Source organism: Rhinolophus hipposideros (assembly GCF_964194185.1).
Source record: "Rhinolophus hipposideros genome assembly, chromosome: 10".
Lineage (NCBI taxonomy): Eukaryota > Metazoa > Chordata > Mammalia > Chiroptera > Rhinolophidae > Rhinolophus > Rhinolophus hipposideros.
Window position 1 is genome coordinate 43,198,832 of NC_138056.1, and position 19,390 is coordinate 43,218,221.

Genomic DNA, 19,390 nt, shown 5'->3' on the forward strand with positions numbered 1-19,390 from the left:
AGATTTTAATTGATTACCTCTTAAGGCTGAAACCAATCTCCATACCGACAGCCCAAATTTTTCAGCTCCAGGATTAAAGCAGTTGTGGATAAAGCCTCAACTGGGGCTGTGAGTGTCCTTCTTTCTGTAAGGATGCAGTCTTGACTGTTTCTTAAATTTGCAGTTCTCACATATGTTAGGTTTCAAAATTTCTTTGTTTTGCATCTATGCTAATTGTACGTGTTCTGTTTTTATACTACAATGACAAAAGTTGCCACAGTGAAGTTAGGGGCTTCTGGCTTGACATTTGCTGTTTTGGGCAGGTAATGTGTAAGAGCTGACATAAAAAATCTCATATTCCTATGTGGTCACAGATAGCACTGCCAATCCACAGGTGTTTCTCACATACTGACCCTGGGCCAAGAGCTCAGCCAGGGAAGAGGAAGACTTGTACGTAATCAGAGCCACCTCCCCAAGCACATCATTTACCAGGTGTAGAGGCAAAGAAGATGTAATGTTTGCCTTCTATAAATACAAAACAGCAGTGAGAATGCAGATTCACATATGCCTCAGTGGACAGTATACTAAATGGCGAATAGCAGGCCGTCCTGAGTGTGCTACCGAATTACCTTTCCTGCCCTCTCTTCTAACACATGGTTATAACCCTTCGTTTACATTAGGAAAACAAGAGAAAGTAAAATGCTGTAGCAGATTCTGATGGGTGGTTCAAAGCAAGCAGATAGAAAAGTCTATTCTTGCAAACAAGAACAACTTCGAAGTTGAATATCAAAGTGGTTCTTGTTTGCAAGAATAGACTTTTTGTAGAAGGTGGTAACTTGTACTAAGAAGTAATGTTTGCAAATGAAAACCTTAGACACAAACCACTTGGCTAGCCAGATACACTCTGGGAAGCAGCGGATTGATGTGGGAGTAACGGGACATGTAATATTGCTTGCCCAAGATTATGTTTCTGTGGCTGACTCCCACATCTTGCAAACATCTTTGCAAGAAACCACATTCAGAAACATCATATGGACATGGCTGAATGCCTCAAGTCTTGGTTAATTAATAACCTTCTTTTAAATTGTTGGTCTCATAAAGCCTTCTGTTTTGGTTCTCTTTAGTTTCCTTAAAATTTCAGGGAAAAACTCTGAGTCTCAAAATGCCTATGAGCAAGAATACGCTGATTTTACTACTTGGAATGATCTGTTTGGAACAAGGTAAATCGGCAACTCGTTCTCTTTCCGAAGGTAAGTTTCAAACAAACTCTGTAATTACCTTTATCTGAAGGAATAACTTTTGCTAGCAATGAGCATCATAACTCCACTCCGTATTTCTTTGGGAAAACAGGAGAAGCAAATATATTTTGGAACTCTAATTGCTTCTCATGTAATTATTTTGGACTTTTCTCCTGAAATCAAAACTGAGTAAAATATTTATGGAATACAACTTGGACAAGTTGCATCGATGTGGAGAAAGCTAGGATTGCTTACTTATTTGGACACATTATACAATCCTATCCTCTTTCATGGAATAAAATCTAGAAATCAGCATAAATTTGGAAGCATTAGTAATCTTCTGGAAAACTATCTTGCTGGGAAATATGAGGCATGTTCAGTGTAGTGTATTATAAACGGTCCTTTTTTCCTGAAGCAACGTAAGCTGAGAACAGTTCTTGGCAGGCTTCTCTACAGTCATATTTGTGCCAGCCCTGAGAATCATCATGTTTCCTCTCTTTGCCTCAATGAGCTCAGGAAATAGTAAATTTTGTGTCTAAGGTATGTGTGATCCATTCAGCTGAAACAGAAAATAAGCTTTTGATCCAATGTCATGGCTGCACTGGATTCAGAATCAAAAGGCTTAGTGTTACATCCATGTTGTGTGTGCCATTAATTAGCTGTGCATCTCTTTGATTCTTTGTTTTCTCATCTGTAAAGTGGGGGTAATGGTACTTGATTCACAGGCATAGAACGGAAGGTTATATGAGAAGTTATTTAAAAAGCTTTGTATATTTTAACAAATTAATCTAAATAGCTGTGCTCTCAAGAAAGACCAACTTTCATTCAGCCATCCAACTTTTCTAAGTGCCTACTCTATGCTAGGAATTGTGCTAAACCTTGGAAATACAGAGATGAATAGGACATAAGATTTTTTTTTCCTCAAGTAGTTCATAGTCCAGTGAGGGAGACAGGCAAATAATTCACTACAACAATATTGGCAAAAACACCATGAACGGGGAGACAAAGGGTACTACACAGTACAGAGGAGAGACACTTTGAGGAACCAAGGAAGGCTTCTCAGGGAGGTGATCTCTAAGCTGAAGAATAAAGATTAGATGAGTCAGGTAGGTAAAGAAGTGCGGTGATTGTGAGGCAGGGCTTTCTAGGCTTTCCTAGAAAACACGTAAAGAATGATGTGCAGAAGGGACAGAAGACGTACCATTCCAGAATTACGAGGCAGGTGTCAACGTCTTTAATCTAACCCATCTCTTAGCTGAGAAGTCAAAGAAAAACATTTTTAAAAACTTGAGGATAAATAAGTAAATGCAACCTTTTCAGGGAGAAAGTCTTTTCCACAGAGTTTTTTGTTCCATTACTTGGCAACCCTTCTATCCTGACACCAGTCTGGTTTGTGAATCAGGACACAGTCTTTTCTTCACTCCACTCTCCTTGAACAACCTGCCACTTTCCACCCTCGTCGAGAATTAAATCCAGTATCTGACTATGTGGCAGGCACCACAGACCATAGTCTCAGACTCAGGCCCCCGGGTGGAAGAGAAGATGTACACACAATTACAGTCCAAGGCAGACTATCGCATCATCCACCCAATGAATTAAGTGAGTAACTTCTGTGCATCAGGAACTCTGCTGGTTATTGTGGACATAGGTATTTCTACGATTAAGTTCATAACTTTGGGGAGCCCACAATTTAGTTAGGACGAAAGACACAGAAGTAACCATAATGCATATAATAAATGCCACCGAAGTACAGAGAGCTGTGACAAGCCTCTAAGGGGCCAGATTGCTCAGAATCAAAAGGGGGCTACATCCTTGCAGAGATCAAACTCTGACGCCCTTAATCTTCATATCAGAAAAGTAGATCTTTTCATGATATGCATGTTCTACGCGCATGTGACAAAAATTGAACAATCCTTTGTAGTGCAAATCACAGCAAATCCCACAATTAACCGAAAGCCATTTTGTAATCTTTTTTCACAATCCATATCCTACAGTTTTTTTTCTTGCTCAGAAGTTTCCTATATCCCTCAGTCTTAGGAGCTATCTAATCACTAAATTTTTGTCTTTTCTTCCTCCCAGCTTCCACTTGTGGGCAGAGTCCAGTGAAGGTACGGCCTTGGAATGACATTTTTAGTCGCATTGTTGGGGGAAACCAAGTGGAAAAGGGCTCTTACCCTTGGCAAGTGAGTCTCAGAGAATGTTCTCTGGTGGGTGACCTATGAGCTGTGTTGGGACTGGATCTCCCAGAATCACATGCTACTCATCAATGCTCTCCATTCTGCCTCGCTCATCACCAGAGAACTCATGAGTGTATGTAGGGATTCAAGTCCCTCATGATGTGCACCAGTTGAGTTCCAGGAAAGGTGTGTTCACAATAGTAATAAAAATTGGAAATACCATCCCCAACTTTTCACCCCTAAGACAAAAATCCCACTTCAAGAAGCTGAAAAAATTTTTAATTTAAAATTTAAAAAATAATTTTGATTCAGTATATACATTTAAAATATACTTATCTCGTTATAGTTACAGATGACCAGGGACTGTATGTCTGAGGTGTAAGAGTTGTACCTAGACCATAGGACCGCTCAGGGAATAGTCAGAAGTACTGCCTTCTTAGTAGCTAATGTCCTAAGAATTCTGTCTCAATCTAATTTCCTGGTCCTCTCATGCCACAGAAATGTCTCTGTGCGTCTGCCCCTAGCCTATGGTATTTACATATATGTCTTTGAAAGTCTCCAAATTTCCTTCACCCTGGGAGCCATGTTGTATTCTTGCTGCTTAATTTTGCAAGTAGAGCGCTGGCTCTTTATCTTTACTTCTCTTGACTCAGTCGTATTAACTTTTAGGTCAGTGGATGTTTGGTAATGGTTGGCTCACTGAGTTTGTGCTCAGTGGATTGATGAATGAATTACTTGGCTGAAGATGAGTTGCTCCCTTGGTCAGCTGGTTGACCAGTCAATTCAGAAGTCCACATTCAAATCACAGTCAGGGGTGACTTACTGACGTTTACTTATTTGCTCTTTATTCTATTAGCCTCTTCCCTGTATTACATAGTTTTTCAATTGCTCATTAAATCATTTTTAGTCAAAAAGATAACAATTCTAATAGATTGCTTCTTTTCTAATTCCAACAATGGAATTAAAAGTATTCACTTGTACCCTGTAAGCCATTTTAGAGTCAAATCAAATATCATTAATAGGATAAACCAAAGATAGAAAGCATATCACAGAGGTAGATTACAAATAGGCTTAAAGAAGTTGTAGAGGTCAAATAGTTAAAGAGTATTAGAAAAGTGTGAGTCCAGACGATTTCTCCAAGAGGCCTGGAGAAATTGGAGTATGTATTGATGGACTCCCTTTGACCCCATCTTGCCTTTCTCTCAAAACTGTTCATCTGGATTCTGCTATCTTAATCTTCTTTTTCTTTCTCTTCAGTCACAGATATAGCTCATATTGTTAAAGTAACAGCATGAGTCAACCGTATTATAAAAATAAACAAATACCAACAATATTTACTATCTATTGAAACTTTATAGCCACTCATCCGAAATTAACTACCTCTCCTGTGAACCAGGGTTGGGAATGTTCTGCTTCCAGCACCACTCCTTTTTTTCTGAGCTGTAGTGGGATGGGTTTTACTCCTTCACAGTCCACAATTTCTGATATTTATGAAGAAAATATCTGGGTCTATTTTTCAGAATATGCTCAGTCTCCAGGTTTTGGGGGATCCCAGGACATTAACTTGCTCCCATTTAAGGTCTTTGCAATTTAGGTGTCTCTGAAACGAAGGCAGAAGCATATCTGTGGTGGGACTATCATCTCTCCACAGTGGGTGATCACAGCCGCTCACTGCGTCGCAAACAGGTAGGGAAAGACCTAGCCCATGGATAAAGGTCAGATTACCTTTCTTCTCCTTTGGAATCAGCAGCAATAACTCTTTAAAACAGGAACTGTGTGATGTATGCTTCAGTGGTGCTGTCAGAGGGTACTCAACTTGGTAGAAAACATACACTCCTTGCAGGAGTAGAATAGTTAAATACGAATGGAAGTTAATAAAGAATAATATCCAAGTGAGAAAAACATATCACGAAGATGTATTTATGAAAAGTTTTCTCCTAGATTTCTTAAATTTCCACGGGAAAAAAAAATCATGCAGTTCATTGTGCATCTTAAGAAATGGATAAAACAAAAGGAGGCCGGTAAAACATAAAGAAGGCTCCCGTATCTTCCTTAGAATTGATCCTGCCTCTATGAGCTTCAATCTAACAACTCCCATCTTTTTATCCATTTTCCTGTGTGCTCCAAATGTTCTATTGCTGCCAGTGCTCTTGGTACCCACTAGGTGTAATCAAGATCATGTCCCCATATTTGCCCTATTTCAAATCTGTAAACATCTGCTGGATATTTGCTTGGTGCTAGACACTAGTGGATACCAAAGATACCAAGATGAGTAAGACATAATTCCTGTCCGTAGAAGGTGAGAGTCTGAAAAACAGTCAACTGATAATTTCACTGCAATGTGGCAGGTGGTTAGGCTAGAAAGTTGCTATGTATTAGGTTAGGTACCTAACACAGCCTAGAGCCAGGGAAATATACCAAGAGAAAATGATGCTGTTCCCAATTTTTTATAAAATTATCACTTCTGGGAATGAAGGGTCCCAAAAGATGGCAAGCTCAAAGCTCTTAGTCCATCTCAATTCATCCCACCAAATTCCTTTCAGATAACTTTGCTTCAGGAAGAAGGGGAATGGTTTTTTCCCATGTCATGCCAGGTCTTTAAATTACAAACAAACAAAAAAAGGTAAGAAGATCCTCACCTCCCATTGTTTTAATCAGTCCCAAAGCCTTGAGAGTGCATGCTCTCTGGCACATCGGTTATGGTGCTATTATGTCTTTCACAATATACATTATGCATTACATTTCTGACATTAAAGCAGCGTAGTGGAAATCACAAATCATTCCCAAAGAATCTCACCAAGAGTGAGGCCAGGGGAACCTCGTAGGGTAGCTGAATAAAGTCCACTATAGCTTTAGACTCCTGGATTACAATGTATATACATCTTTAGACATTTTACAAATAATACTGCAAAATATTAAATTTATTATATCACTGACTCCATGAGGCCACTCTTTACTACTCTCCCACTCAAACTGAGAACCTCTGCATTTTTCCTGAGAGTATTGGAATAATTCTCACTTTCTCTGTTCAGCAGCCTCATAACTCCATTATCCATCCATGTCACCTTGAAGAGGCCAGTTTGTTAATCATTGCAACTGTACTCAGAGGCTCAATGAAATCAATTTATTTTTTGGCTTCCTCTTTTTAGAAATATTGCATCAACTTTGAACGTTATGGCTGGAAAACATGACTTGAGCCATATTGAACCAGGAGAGCAAACGCTCCCCATTGAAAGCATCATCATACACCCATATTTTTCCAGAAAGAAACCAATGGACTATGATATTGCTCTTTTGAAGATGGCTGGCACCTTCCATTTTGGTAAACATTTCAGTCTCACACTGAATTATCTATCGCATGTTCTCCATACTTTCTGTTCCACGGCACATTATCTACCGTACATGTTAGGCCCAATGGTTCCGGGTCATTGACTTAAGAGACAGGGATTTGGGGTGGAGGGTCCCCTACCTGAAACCTTTTTTGCTCATAGCTTTAGATACAGTATTAGGGTGTAAAGTAGGGAGGTCTTTCTTTGTCTGACAAATGACACCTGGAAATGCTAGGTAGGGGTATCACAACTCTTAGAAGGTCTTGGGGGAACCACCTGTCAACTGGTGAGTGGCTTCTGGTGTCCTTTCCTCCATGCTCTGTCTTTTTTTCTTTTTCCTAGGCAAGTTTGTGGGGCCCATGTGTCTTCCAGAGCCAGGGGAACAATTTAAGGCTGGACTGATTTGTACAACTGTAGGCTGGGGTCGCCTGACTGAAAGTAAGAACTTCTATGCCTCTACCCTTAATCAATGTCAGAACTTTCTGACAGGTAATCACAAAACAGAATATTTCATGTTTTTAGAAAACAATTGTGTAAACATTCTTACACATAGAGAATATCATATTGTACTTAGAAATTCAGGTCTTTTGAAAAGACACAAGACTGAATGGGGCATCTTCAACTCAGAAGGGGTGAAGGAGTACTTTGCTGGGACTCTCATCTCTGTGTTTTCTAGATGGCATCCTCCCACAAGTCTTGCAGGAAGTGAATCTGCCCATTTTGACCCAGGAGGAGTGTGTGGCAGCTATGTCAACCCTGAAGAAACCCATCAGTGGGCGGACCTTCCTGTGCACAGGCTTTCCAGATGGAGGGAGAGATGCATGTCAGGTAGGAAGGAGCAGCCTGGCTGGCAGGTGCCAGGCAGGACTCCCCTCAGCTTTGTCATTAGGCGAGGGGCTGAAAGAAGGCTGTAGTTAAGACTAGACTCTGGAAAGAAGGGTCAAGAGTGACAGGGGAGGGTGAGTCAAAATAAAGGGACAATTTAAACAATCTGTTTATACCAGGGAGTGTAAATTTAGAGGAGGTCTTTCACTTTTCCCCAAACACCAAAAAATAGATAACGCAAATAATGAGCTCAGGGTTCCCCACCTCTGAAGAGCAGCTGGCTCTTTCCTAGGTAGAGGGCTCCAGTTTATGTATAACAGGAACTTTACTTTCTCTCCATCCCTCTTGCTGACCAAGACTTGAGATCAATTTTACTACTGGGCAAGACTTCTCTGAGCCTGTAGGATACGACAGAATAAAGAAGAAAGGCTGGTGTTTGATGAAAGCCTAGGACGGGAAAGAAGGAGGTGGAACTGACAGGTTCCAATGACAGGTTCTAATGTGAACTGTGCTTGCCTGTTCCCCCAGGTTCCTGAGTCCAAATTATTAGAAGTTAAGATATGTCACTGATCCTAGTCTAGCATCTTTACGGGGGAAATGAGCGAGAACTGTGGGGCACAGACACTGACCATGATGGTAACAGAAGCTTTTTATCCCCACAGGGAGATTCAGGAGGTTCTCTCATGTGCCGGAATAAGAAAGGGAGTTGGACTCTCGCTGGTGTGACTTCCTGGGGTTTGGGCTGTGGTCGAGGCTGGAGAAACAATGTGCGGAAAGATGATCAAGGATCCCCTGGGATATTCACAGATCTTAGCAAAATGCTTCCCTGGATCCACAAACACATCCAAATTGGTAATAAAGCTAGCACAGAAGGTCAAGAAGCTAGGACCAGAGATAACATCCGAGTCTGGGCAAGTCAGGACCACTGAGCAGACAGGCTCTGCTTCTGTTCTTAGGGTAGCACAGAAGGACTGTGAAATTCACTAAATCTAAAACAAGAGTAAATATGTATGCGGTACAGCATAGACTATTCAATGAAACATGAATATATCCATGCTAAACTTTGTCAAATTTCCCTTTAATTGAAACTATCTCAGCTGGTGATGTTTTCACCACTTCTCAACTGTGCAAGATTCAGCAAGCTATAACATAGATCGGGAGTTATCAACTAGGGGAAATTCCCCCTCCCCCCAACCCGACAAAAACGTCTGGAGATATTTTTGGTTGTCACAAGCTGGGGAGCAGGTAGGGACCATGGATGCTGCTAAGCCTTCTACAATGCACAGAATGATGCAGCCCAAAATGTTAGTGATGCCATGCTCGAGAAGGCCTGGCATAGATCCAGGTGCCCTAAGTCTGTAAAGGCCTGAGTCTACATACACCCTTCTACTAGACTAACCACTGAGTTCACTGAAACTTCATTTCTGCCTCCAAATCAAATTTGTTTTCTTAGCTGGGGGCTTCCAGACCCAATAGGGCTTCTATTCTTCCCCAAAGGGGTTAATTCAAATTAGTGTAGTAAAAACTTGGGTTTAGTTTCAAGTGTATGGTCCAGTGGCAGATATTTGAGCCCTCAGTTCAACTTATAGCAATCACAGCAATTCTTTTGTGATTGTGGGTGAGTTACTTGCATCTTCAGCCTCCCTTCTCATACAAACTGAGAGGGGTAAACCAGATGACCTCTTCTTGCTCCGTGTAACTTCCAAGCTAATTATAGCCCATTACTTAATTCACCCACTAGTGAGTTTATTGAAAGTGAAATCATCTCCTTAAAACACCAAGGCTACTTTCCTGCTTTATCAATTTATCCCTGCTTTCCTTTCCACAGATTAGATTTTGTTTAGTTGCATATTGACTTACAAATCTCTGCACTTTCGAGTCAAGGAGATGCTCACTTCTTGAAATACTGTTTAGGATACCACAAAGCTTGAATCACATCTGTCTTTTTCTTTCTCAGGGAAGCAGAGAAAGAGCTCGAAAGGTGGGTACTTCTCCAGCCTTCTCCCCCAGGAGTGTGAATTAACATCTAGCATTTCTGAATAGTGGCTCCCTTTATCATCAAAAGTCTTCCTTTGCAAGAGCTGTCCTCGCCCACTACGTAGAAAACCACCACTGAGAGCACCACAGCCATTCCCTGCAGCCCCTCAGCCAGCTGGAGCCCCAGATTCCTTCCCATTTCACATCTTGTCAACCCAAAGCTCCAACTCATTTCAGCAAACATTTGCCAAATCCTTGCTTTAGCTTGCAGACTTGAAAAAGGACGGTGAGGTGGTACATATGTGGCCAATAAGCTACACACCTTGTCCTTTAAGAATTCTTACTTATCCAGGGGACTCACCCCGGTGTTACATTACAAGTCTGCAATGAATCCACTCAGTGACTTCGGGAAGCTTCTTCCTACCTCAGTTTCCTTACCCACAAAGAAAAGAGTCTGGACCTGATGGTCTCTAAGGCATCTTTAGCTCAAATCTTCAGTGGGTCTTTGAATCAGTAGAACTACCCACAGAGAGCAATGTGAAAGAAAGAGTACCCCGAGAGCTCAGGAGTGGGCAGCTGCTTCTCACATTAAAGAAAATTGGGGGGGGGCACACATACCTTTTAAGTTAAACCTTAAAGAACAAAGAATGAGGATTTTGTCAGGTGCAAATGGGATACAGGTGAAGAAAAACAACCTAGCTCAAGGAATCATCCTTATCAAAGCATAGATACTAATGGATGGAGACAGGAAAATGTAGGCTGTAATAGAGACCAGACCAGTTAAGGATATGTGATGGAGTTTTACGAGGGAGATAATCTGAGACCAAATAATGGAAATTTTGAATGTCAGTCAAAAAACTTTGGACTTTATTGAGTAATAGGAAGTTGATTAATTAGATAAATAGATTAGAGCTACACTTTACTGGGAGAAGAGCAACACATAGGGGATAGATTGGAGGGAAAGCAGTTCAAGGTGGAGTTGAGGTTATGGATTAGTTCAAGTCAAAAAAGAATGAAAGAAAGAAAGGAAGGGAGGGAGGGAGGGAGGGAGGGAAGGAGGGAAGGAGGGAAGGAAAGAAGGAAAGAAGGAAAGAAGGAAAGAAGGAAAGAAAGGAAGGAAGGAAGGAAGGAAGGAAGGAAGGAAGGAAGGAAGGAAGGAAGGAAAGAAAGAAAGAAAGAAAGAAAGAAAGAAAGAAAGAAAGAAGGAAAGAAAGAAGGAAAGAAAGAAGGAAAGAAGAGAAGAAAGCTTGACCTGGGGCAATGGCCAGAGAATGAAAAGGAGGGAACAGAAACAAGAAGAATTAGGACTTAGCAGTCACTTAGATGAAGGGTGGTGAGGGGAGAGGGAGGAATCAAGGATGATACCTAAGTTTTGAGCATGAGAGACTAAGAAAGGGGCAGGTAAAACCAAACCAGAAGCAGAAGCACTTCTGCATACCCAAAGAAATTTCATTTATAGCATGTTAAGTTTCAAGAGAGATACCTAGGAGATGGCTGAAATATCATGTCTGAAGTTGAAAAATGTAGAGATGATAGTTGAACATGAAGATATGAATGAAACTGGTCAGAGGGCTTTATAGACAGAGATGAAAACTAAGGACAAAATTTGGGAAGTACCTGTATTCACAGAATGGAGTTATAGGGTCAGAGAAAGAAGAGTGAAGGAGAAGAAATCATAGCATCTCAAAGTTAAGCAGGATCTAAAAGGAACAAAAAAGAATAAGGCATCTAGAAGCTAAGGCAGGAAAAGATGTGAAAAAAGGAAGCGTACATAATGAAGAACAAGGAGGTTCTAGCAGCCATGCCGACTCTGGAAAGCGAGGGCTGTTGTGAATGGCCGTCACTGTTAGCGTGATTCTTGTGGCTTTCTCTCCCAGCCTCATGCAGTAAGCAGGATCGCGTGGTCAGTGAGTCAGAGGGGGGCCTGCACTGCCCAGACAGCCCCTACCTATATTATGACAGCAAGCAGTGAGTAGTCCCCTCTGCCACTCCTCCCCCGACTCCCACCTCCAGTCTGACTGTGTCATTAATTGGACTGTGACTGCCACTTTCTGTCTACAAGTAACACCCTCTCAATATATCTGCCTGCAGACTATGTGTCTGGACCCTGTTGGTACCAGAGGAAATGCATGTGTTACTCAGTTTTTCCCAATTGGATGCAGTCTTGTAACCACAATTACCTGTCAATGTATTCTTTAGAAGACAAACTTACTGGTGAGTGGATTTGCACATTGTCAGATGGACACTAGTGTGAGGAGGGTTTAATGGGACCTGGTTACAACATGTCTGGCACTGAGGCATCTGCAGACACATTTCCTGTCTCCAATTTCTGATACTCAGAAATGACAGTGGAAAAGAACTGAATCTGAGCCTGTGTGATGGCTGTAAGCCACAGTGCACTTCATCTGCTACATCTGCTTCCCATGGAACCAGGCTTCTCACACGCATTCGCTAGACAGGGAGTCCATCAGGAGTATTATGGAGACACAAGCAGGGCCTCCCAGGGCCACCACACAGCATGCTGCTTTTCTAAGTATGAAAATGGCATTTACCGGCCTCATCCAGCTAAGAAGGAAAATACCAATGGATACTCATGAGTAGGAGACAAAGGTTATTTCTATCAGAAACAGAAGTGGAGACCTTCTGTAGTTCTTAACTGGAGGTGATTGTGCCCTCCAAGAGACACTCAGCAATGTCTTAAAAGCTTTTATGGTTGTCATAGCTGGAGGGAGTGTTACTGGCATCTAGTGGGTAGTGGCCAGGGATGCTGTAAAACATCCTACAATGTGCAGGACAGCCTGAACACAAAGAACGTTCCAGTTCAAAATGTTAGTAGTGCCAAGGTTAAGAAACCTGGTTTAGATAATACACTATCATGACAAGTTCAGTTCTCCTAAGTCTTTGAATGGGTGCTGTTTTCTAGACTTTAAACAAAGAATCTTCTTAACGTTGCAGGGAAATTCTGTGGAGAAAGCCTTCCTTCATCTGTTCTTGTTGGCTCCAATGTTTTAAGGCTGAGGTTCATCTCTGATGCCACAGATCACGCCACTGGGTTTAATCTCACCTATAAAGCTCTTAAACCCAACTACCTTCCCGGTAAAACCATTTAATCTTATCACACATTACCCAGGCCTTTTGTAGGAATTGAGGCCCCACAGGAATTAGGTGAGAAGCAGGCAGCTCCCTCCCAAGGCCCTCTTGGCTCCACAGTGGAGAGGAGCAGGCCAGTGAGATGTGGGGTACAAGCACTCCTTTGCCAGTGAGACGTGGGGTGCAGGCACTCCTTCGCCAGTGAGACATGGGGTGCAGGCACTCCTTCGCCAGTGAGACATGGGGTGCAGGCACTTCTTTGCCAGTGAGACGTGGGGCGCAGGCACTCCTTCTCTGGTCCTGCTTACTGCACACCCAAGTGCGCTGAGAGGGCCTGATGAGTTCTGAAAAATCAGTGTGCAGACCTCTTCCTCTTGTTGGCTCTGCCTGAAGATTCAGTTCATGCATCATTTGTGGGAGGCAGGAGGGAAAACAAAGAGGAATCGTCTTTGTTTGGCTGATGCCATTGTGTGGATGTTTCCCTTGTGTTTCAGATTCAGGCTGCAGTTCCTTAACTGTCCTTTTTGAAGAAGGCCTCATACAGAGTCTTGACTATCCTGGAGACTACAGTGACATGGCCGACTGTAACTGGGTTTTTCAGGCCCCCGAACGTTACCTAATTAAGGTACTGACTTTCGTTACTCTTACTCTGCTGTGGCATCTCCACAAAACAGCGAACACAAGCAGCATCAGGGCAGAGGTTTTTATCAGACTTACTCACTGCTATATCCCTCGTGCTGGTACCTGGCACACACGGCTCCAGTAAATACTGAATAACAGACTAGCGCATCTCCACCTGTAACTACCCACACTTACCACCAGATGGCAATCACACACTTCACTTTTTGTTGAAGTGATGGCTTAATCTCTGTACCTGATAACTGTTTCATCAGTGTCTAATTCCTTCTAGAAACAAGCATTTCTTCCTTATGAATTAAACAGCTAACAAGAAACTTTGTAAATAATGGCTAACAAAGGTCAACGACAATAAGGCCCAAATCATCCAGCCTCTCACGCAGCGGGGACAGAAGCAAGCACAGAGGACCTAGTGCAGAACGGGTTCAGGGACTCTGGTGAGAGTCGGAACATGTACCGGGAGGGGTGGTGGAGGGCAGGCGAGGCTGAGGTCCAAGTACGGAGAGCTCTGAATGTCAGGATTCGTTAGTAGTATTTGTGGCCACTTGTTTGCTTGTTCATTAAACACTAGTGAGTCACCTGCAGAGAGATGCCTCCAAGTAGCTGAAGGTGACACTGCAGTCAGTGAGGTTGGAATGAGGCATGTATTCAGAAGTCTTTCTCTTAAAATAATAATTAAAAGCAAGAGAATAATATATGGAGAGAAAGTAGGGTAGAAAATAAAGGGGGAAGAGTAAGGGTGGACAAGACTTCAAAGTTCTCATAAGCTCAACAAGCAAACAGAGATCTGAGACGCACGAGGAGAACCAAACTGGTGTGGTGATGATGACAGTCCAGAAAATGGAGCCTTTAATTCAAAACACAAACAAAATAAACAAGCAAAGAGGTGCGGCCAATACTTTGGCTTTCCCACACACAGTTAGCGTTTAGAGGAGGAGAGCTGAGCATTCGTTGGCCAGTCCCCACCTCACGCCCCAATAAAAAGGTAGAACAATTGGATCAGACAACTGAACAACAGAGAGGAGGTGGGGGGGCGAAAGGGGTGTCCGAAATATAAGTTAAGTCATATGTTAGGAGGACAAACAAGATCACATAGGTTTTATGAATGAGTGAGTGGGAGAAGAAGACACAGAGGAAGCAAGTATAGATCTTTTTCTAAAAGTTTCTGAAACCCAAACCGTCAAGGCAGAAACGTCAGGAAGACGTAGAATTAAGGGAAGATATCTTACTAGTGATGGAGGATAAAAAAGTGTAAGCATGAGGTTTTTTTCTGGAAGGAGGATGAAGACAAATTCGGTTGAAAAATCTCAACATGCCAGAGCCAGAAGTAATTTAAAAACATCTATTCCGTGAATATACTGAGTGCTGTGCGATCAGTGCAATGACGCTCTCACACGCTGCCAGTCCTCAGGCCTCATCCGAGACGGAAACGTGGAAACTGGTATTCCAAGTCATCACTACGTGCATACCGGAGGAAAACCAGTCTGCTTCCAGAAAGTACCCCAGTAAGGGTGTAAGAAGTGCCTGAATGAATCCTGCTTCTGACACAGCTCCTTCTCCCATGACGGCTAATGATCATGTGCCTCCACTTTGTCCTATTACTGCAGTGCTGTGTCTTTGGCTGAGTGCTCAGGCTCCACTAAATCCCCGTCATTGGTGTGTTTAAAATCTAAACTCCTTCTTCATCAGACCTATCTCCCACTGCTGTTCTTTTCGGACTCAACTGGCCAGCACCTTCAAACTGCTCAAATATTGTTCTTTGCTGTTTTCTTAGCTCCTCCTAGCACGGATCTAGGGAGCTCAAATATTTGCATATTTTCCCACCCTTACATTCAGACTACTTGGTAGCTTAGATGTTTCAGCAGGTTCGGCAGGTACAGCATCTTTTCCTAAGTAACGTAACACACTCATGAACGCCCTACTAACTTTCCCATCTAAGGTCACACTCGGGAGCGAGCTGAACAATCCAAATTTGTCTGCTTAATTAAAATCAGGTCATTCATGCCTATTACTTACTCTGGATGTAATGTTGAATCTTCTCAGCTTTCCTTTCAGAATCTGGAAATAGAAGAAAGTGGCGACTACACATCGGACTATGTGACAGTGCACAGGGATGTAGAAAGGAAGAAAGAAATAGGTTTGTGTTCCCCTGGAGCTCACCTGCTCTGGTTTGCATTTGGACTCAGTCCTTTTTGGGAATCCTTTTGGGGAATAAAAAGGATCTGGCTCAATGTTCCTTCATTCCCCTGCACCACCTCCATCCCTCTCATGCTCTCACCACCACTCCTCCTACATCAGGGACAGGAAGAGCAAGAGGGAGAATCAAAGGACCATGTGACAGAAAATATGGAAGGCCCACAGGAACTAGGGGTCAGAAAGGAAAAGTGCCATTGAAATAAGCCCTGTGGCTACAACCAATTCCTTTAGTGGCATTCCCAATAGGAGTGTTTGGGAAATTAAACAGAATTGAAATGTTGATGGGGTTATATACATATTAAAAAGGAGCAAACTTCCTTTCTATTCTAAACACCAATTGCAACATCCACTAGAAAAGTTAATCTCCTAACAATTACCTAAAGGACAATGTTTTTCTTTTATCCAATATTACATCTATTTGCTGGGCCCTTGACCATGTCTTTCCTGGGCTGGGCTTGAACCAGCTCGGTTGTGTGGCTTTGGGACTCCTGCCCCTGTGCTGAGCTCCTCCGGTATAATGCTCATCAGCTTTCAGTCGGATGAAAATGTGACTTTCAGAGGCTTTCAGGCTACAGTCTCCTTTGTTCCTGAAACAGGTAAGAAGGAAGAGGCACCAACTTCTTGGGTCCCAATTCTTGTCCTCATAATGTGGTAACTGACGACAGCCATTAGAGCCCACATAGATCCAGTCGAATCTCATTCTTTACACCAGTTCTGTTCTAATGTTGCAGAATCCAAGACCGGAAAGAACCCAAGCGGCACTCAGAGAGTTAGTAGAGTCAGGTTTATTACACCGGCGGGTTCAGCGAGATCCTTCCCAAAAGACTGAGCCCCTACCAAGGTTTTGAGCAGGTTTTTATGGGTTGTGGACTTCCTTGAGTCGGGGAAGGGGTAGGTGTCGTCTGGTGATTGGCTCGGGGTGTGACTTGGAGGGGGTTATGTGGAAGTGGGCTGGGGCTTAGGCTGGGGACTTCTCTCTCGGCTCGGTCAGTTTCTCCATCACTATAAAGTCTCCACGAAAACTGAATTAGTGAATACTGAACCACTGTCCCTAGGGGGATACAGGTTAGATTCCCATAAGCCTCTGGTTTTATGTGTATTTCTTCTTTAACATACCAGGGATGCCAAAAAAATGTATACACATGACTTGTATTCATCTTTTGTTATCAGTATATGAGTGTTACAATTTTAACAGTTTTTTTCCTTTCTTAAAATGTGTATACATTTTTTGGGCACCCTCTGTATATTGTTGACTTGTTAACATTGAACTCACAGCCAATACCACTGTACCTCGTATGTGAACAAGCTTATCTATGACAGGTATTTTCTCCATACAGACATCACAGCCTCCCTGTACATAGGTATACTGGATGGTACTTCAGCATCATGTTTAGGGCCATTTCAAACAGCAAAGTCATCAACAAACAACACAAAAATGCAAAAAATAAGTAAATAATAACAGACCATGTCAAGGACACCTGTTTATAGTATGAAAGCTGAAACAAGAAGGCAGAGGATCACCTCGTTAGACCTCAGCTAGGAACATGCTCACCAGGTAACTCAAATTTTTCACAAATGTCCATGAATGACCATGAAAGTACTAGAAGTACTGGTTTTGAGTTACAAATCAATGTTGGCGAGTAGGTGAATTTGCAAATTCAAAATCCACAAAGAACAAAGGTCAACTGTATCTCTGAATCTTGGCCTATGCTTACCAGATGTATGATCTAAGAGGCTTCAACCTTACAGTGGGTGAATAATACATATCTAGTGAGAATGTAGTGAGGATTAAATCAGGCAAAGTATACTTGGCCATGAGCAAGTGTGTGACACATTAGAGGGGCTCCAAAATGTAAAATATCTTCATCAACCCCCAGTTCCTAGACACCTAAACTACACAGCTTCCTTCCAAACCTTCACATGCAGGAGTACTTTGTCCAAACCCCACAAAGCGAGTTACTGGCTTGGCTTCTCAAGTTGTTCATTCTTGTTAGGTGGTAAGCAGCTACTTATGGCAAAGCCAGGTAATAGTTAAAATACTCCTTTTCAGTTAAAATACCTATAGAGCCCAGTTGACTGAGATGTCCCAGAAATCTAATAATTATTTTCTGATAAGTCTCAAGCACTGGCCTTGCTTGTGTGATCAAAGCAATTGTATTTTGCTTACACCCACATCTCCAGACCAGACGATGAGTCAGTGTTTCTGGATACATGGAATGTCCTATCTGAAGAACTCAATGCTTCAGTAAGCTGTTTTGGGGAATGTGACCAAGAGATACACACAGAGTATCAGCTAGGGTTCAACCAGAGAACCCCAAAAACATATGTTGGAGTCCTAACCTCCAGTTCCCAGAATGTGACCTATTTGGAGACTGTCTTTAGAGAGGTAATCAAGTTAAAATGAAATCATTAGTATGGGCCCTAATCCAATATAACTGGTGTCCTCATAAAAGGGGAAATTTGGATGCAGAGACACACACAGGGAGAACGTCATATGAACATGAAGGCAGAGACTGGGGTGACGCATCCTCTACAAGACAAGAAACGCCAAAGTTTGCCACCACAGCACGAGAAGCTGGGGCGAGGCGCGGAACAGATTCTCCCTATAGCCCTCGAAGGAATCATGTCTACCAACACGCTGACCTTGGTCTTCCTGCCTCCAGAATTATGACATAATAAACGGCTGCTTTTCTAAGACACCCAGTTTGTGATAGTTCATTATGGCAGGTCTAGCAAGCGAATACACCAGGAATTGGCTTACACTATTGTGTGTGTGTGTGTGTGTGTGTGTGTGTGTGTATGTGTGTGTATGTGTGTAGGGGGGTGACTAAGTGAGTAAATCCATAGGGCAGGCAGTCAGAAAGGGAAGATCACAGGACACTGGAATTCCATAGCATGGGCTAAAGTTATTCTCTACAGACAGAATTTCTTCTCTCTTTGGGGGAAGCCTCAGCTCTGCTTTTAAGGCCTTTCCAATTAAATTAAGTCAGGCCTACCTGGATTATCCAGGATGATCTTCCTCACCTCAAGTCAACTGATCAGGGACTTTCAGTTACATCTGCAAAATCTCTTCACAGCAACCTCTCGATTAACGTTTGATTGGATAACTGGGAGCTGCAACCTCGCCAAGTGGACACATCAAAAAATCCATCATATAGAGCTCTATGGGCTGTGGTCATTGTCCCTTTTGCTCAAAGCAACAAGAAGCACTGAAATATTTCCAATCATAAGAATCAAAATTCCCATCTCAAGTGATTCATTTGGTGAGAATGGCTAAATGGTGTGCCAAATTGTGGTCTGACTCATGAGATCCGTCCACTGAAAAAAAGTGAGTATACCACTATGTTTTAATGCTGTGAGCAATGAGAAGAGCTGGGCTTTCTCTTTTCGTTATCTCCACTAACATATATATGAGACATCCTGGTCCATGTGGAAAATGTGGTGAGAGCAGCGTGCAGAGGATGGCGGTGGGGAGATTTTCATAGTTTACCATCCTGATAGTTTGTCAAGAGAAAAATCAAGCACCTTATTTGAAAATTTTTAAATTTTTTAAAAAATTTCAAATTATCTAGCACATATAACACAGAATAACAGAATGTGTGGAGAGTGAATATTGCTTTTAATGAAAAGTGATGGAAGCAGTCTGCATCTTTTTGTTCTTGCTTCTTGGACCTCTCGATGCACAGGGGCATCATGGTAAGAACCTAGTACTACCACTTGACACAGCCTTTTCTATTCTTCTAGAATAGCTCTGGGGACTCCTTGGTCTGTCTGTCCCCTGGAATATTCAGGCACTATGTCATCTTTGGGATAACCAGCTGGGGACCGATTCACTACCCAGGTGTACCCATTGGGGATGGAAAAGGGGCCACACGTTAAACCTGACAACCTCAGGAACTGAAAATAACCACATAGGATGGTGTGAACATAAAAATTCCTAAGG

The 19,390-nt window shown here is 42.4% G+C and overlaps 1 protein-coding gene across 5 annotated transcripts; it reads left to right on the plus strand.

Annotated features, from left to right (window-relative positions):
- Positions 1-995: 995 nt before the first annotated feature.
- Positions 996-18,145, plus strand: OVCH2 (ovochymase 2). 5 transcript variants are annotated; one of them, XM_081063423.1, is made up of 15 exons: positions 996-1,229; positions 3,297-3,400; positions 4,989-5,080; positions 6,544-6,716; positions 7,066-7,161; positions 7,400-7,551; positions 8,211-8,400; positions 9,506-9,529; positions 11,617-11,739; positions 12,481-12,621; positions 13,110-13,240; positions 15,295-15,388; positions 15,912-16,043; positions 16,179-16,299; positions 17,901-18,145. In XM_081063423.1, exons 1-14 carry the CDS (start codon positions 1,142-1,144, stop codon positions 16,274-16,276), a joined length of 1,638 nt encoding a protein of 545 aa, XP_080919549.1. In that variant the 5' UTR covers positions 996-1,141; the 3' UTR covers positions 16,277-16,299; positions 17,901-18,145. The 5 variants fall into 5 exon arrangements, 4 of the variants coding, with proteins under 4 accessions (XP_080919549.1, XP_080919551.1, XP_080919548.1 ...); XR_013994240.1 differs by lacking the exons at positions 15,912-16,043; positions 16,179-16,299; positions 17,901-18,145 and adding an exon at positions 11,403-11,493 and having other exon boundaries at positions 15,295-15,782; XM_081063425.1 differs by lacking the exons at positions 15,912-16,043; positions 16,179-16,299; positions 17,901-18,145 and adding an exon at positions 14,656-14,756 and having other exon boundaries at positions 15,295-15,480.
- The last annotated feature ends 1,245 nt before the right edge of the window (positions 18,146-19,390 follow it).

What these genes read in the sequence shown, in the direction of transcription:
- OVCH2 (XM_081063422.1), top strand. Translation starts at nt 1,142, where the DNA reads ATGCCTATGAGCAAGAATACGCTGATTTTACTACTTGGAATGATCTGT. An exon ending in CCACAAACACATCCAAATTG is followed by an intron (nt 8,401 to 9,505) that starts GTAATAAAGCTA and finishes TTTCTTTCTCAG; the next exon opens with GGAAGCAGAGAAAGAGCTCG. An exon ending in CCGAACGTTACCTAATTAAG is followed by an intron (nt 13,241 to 15,294) that starts GTACTGACTTTC and finishes GAATCTTCTCAG; the next exon opens with CTTTCCTTTCAGAATCTGGA.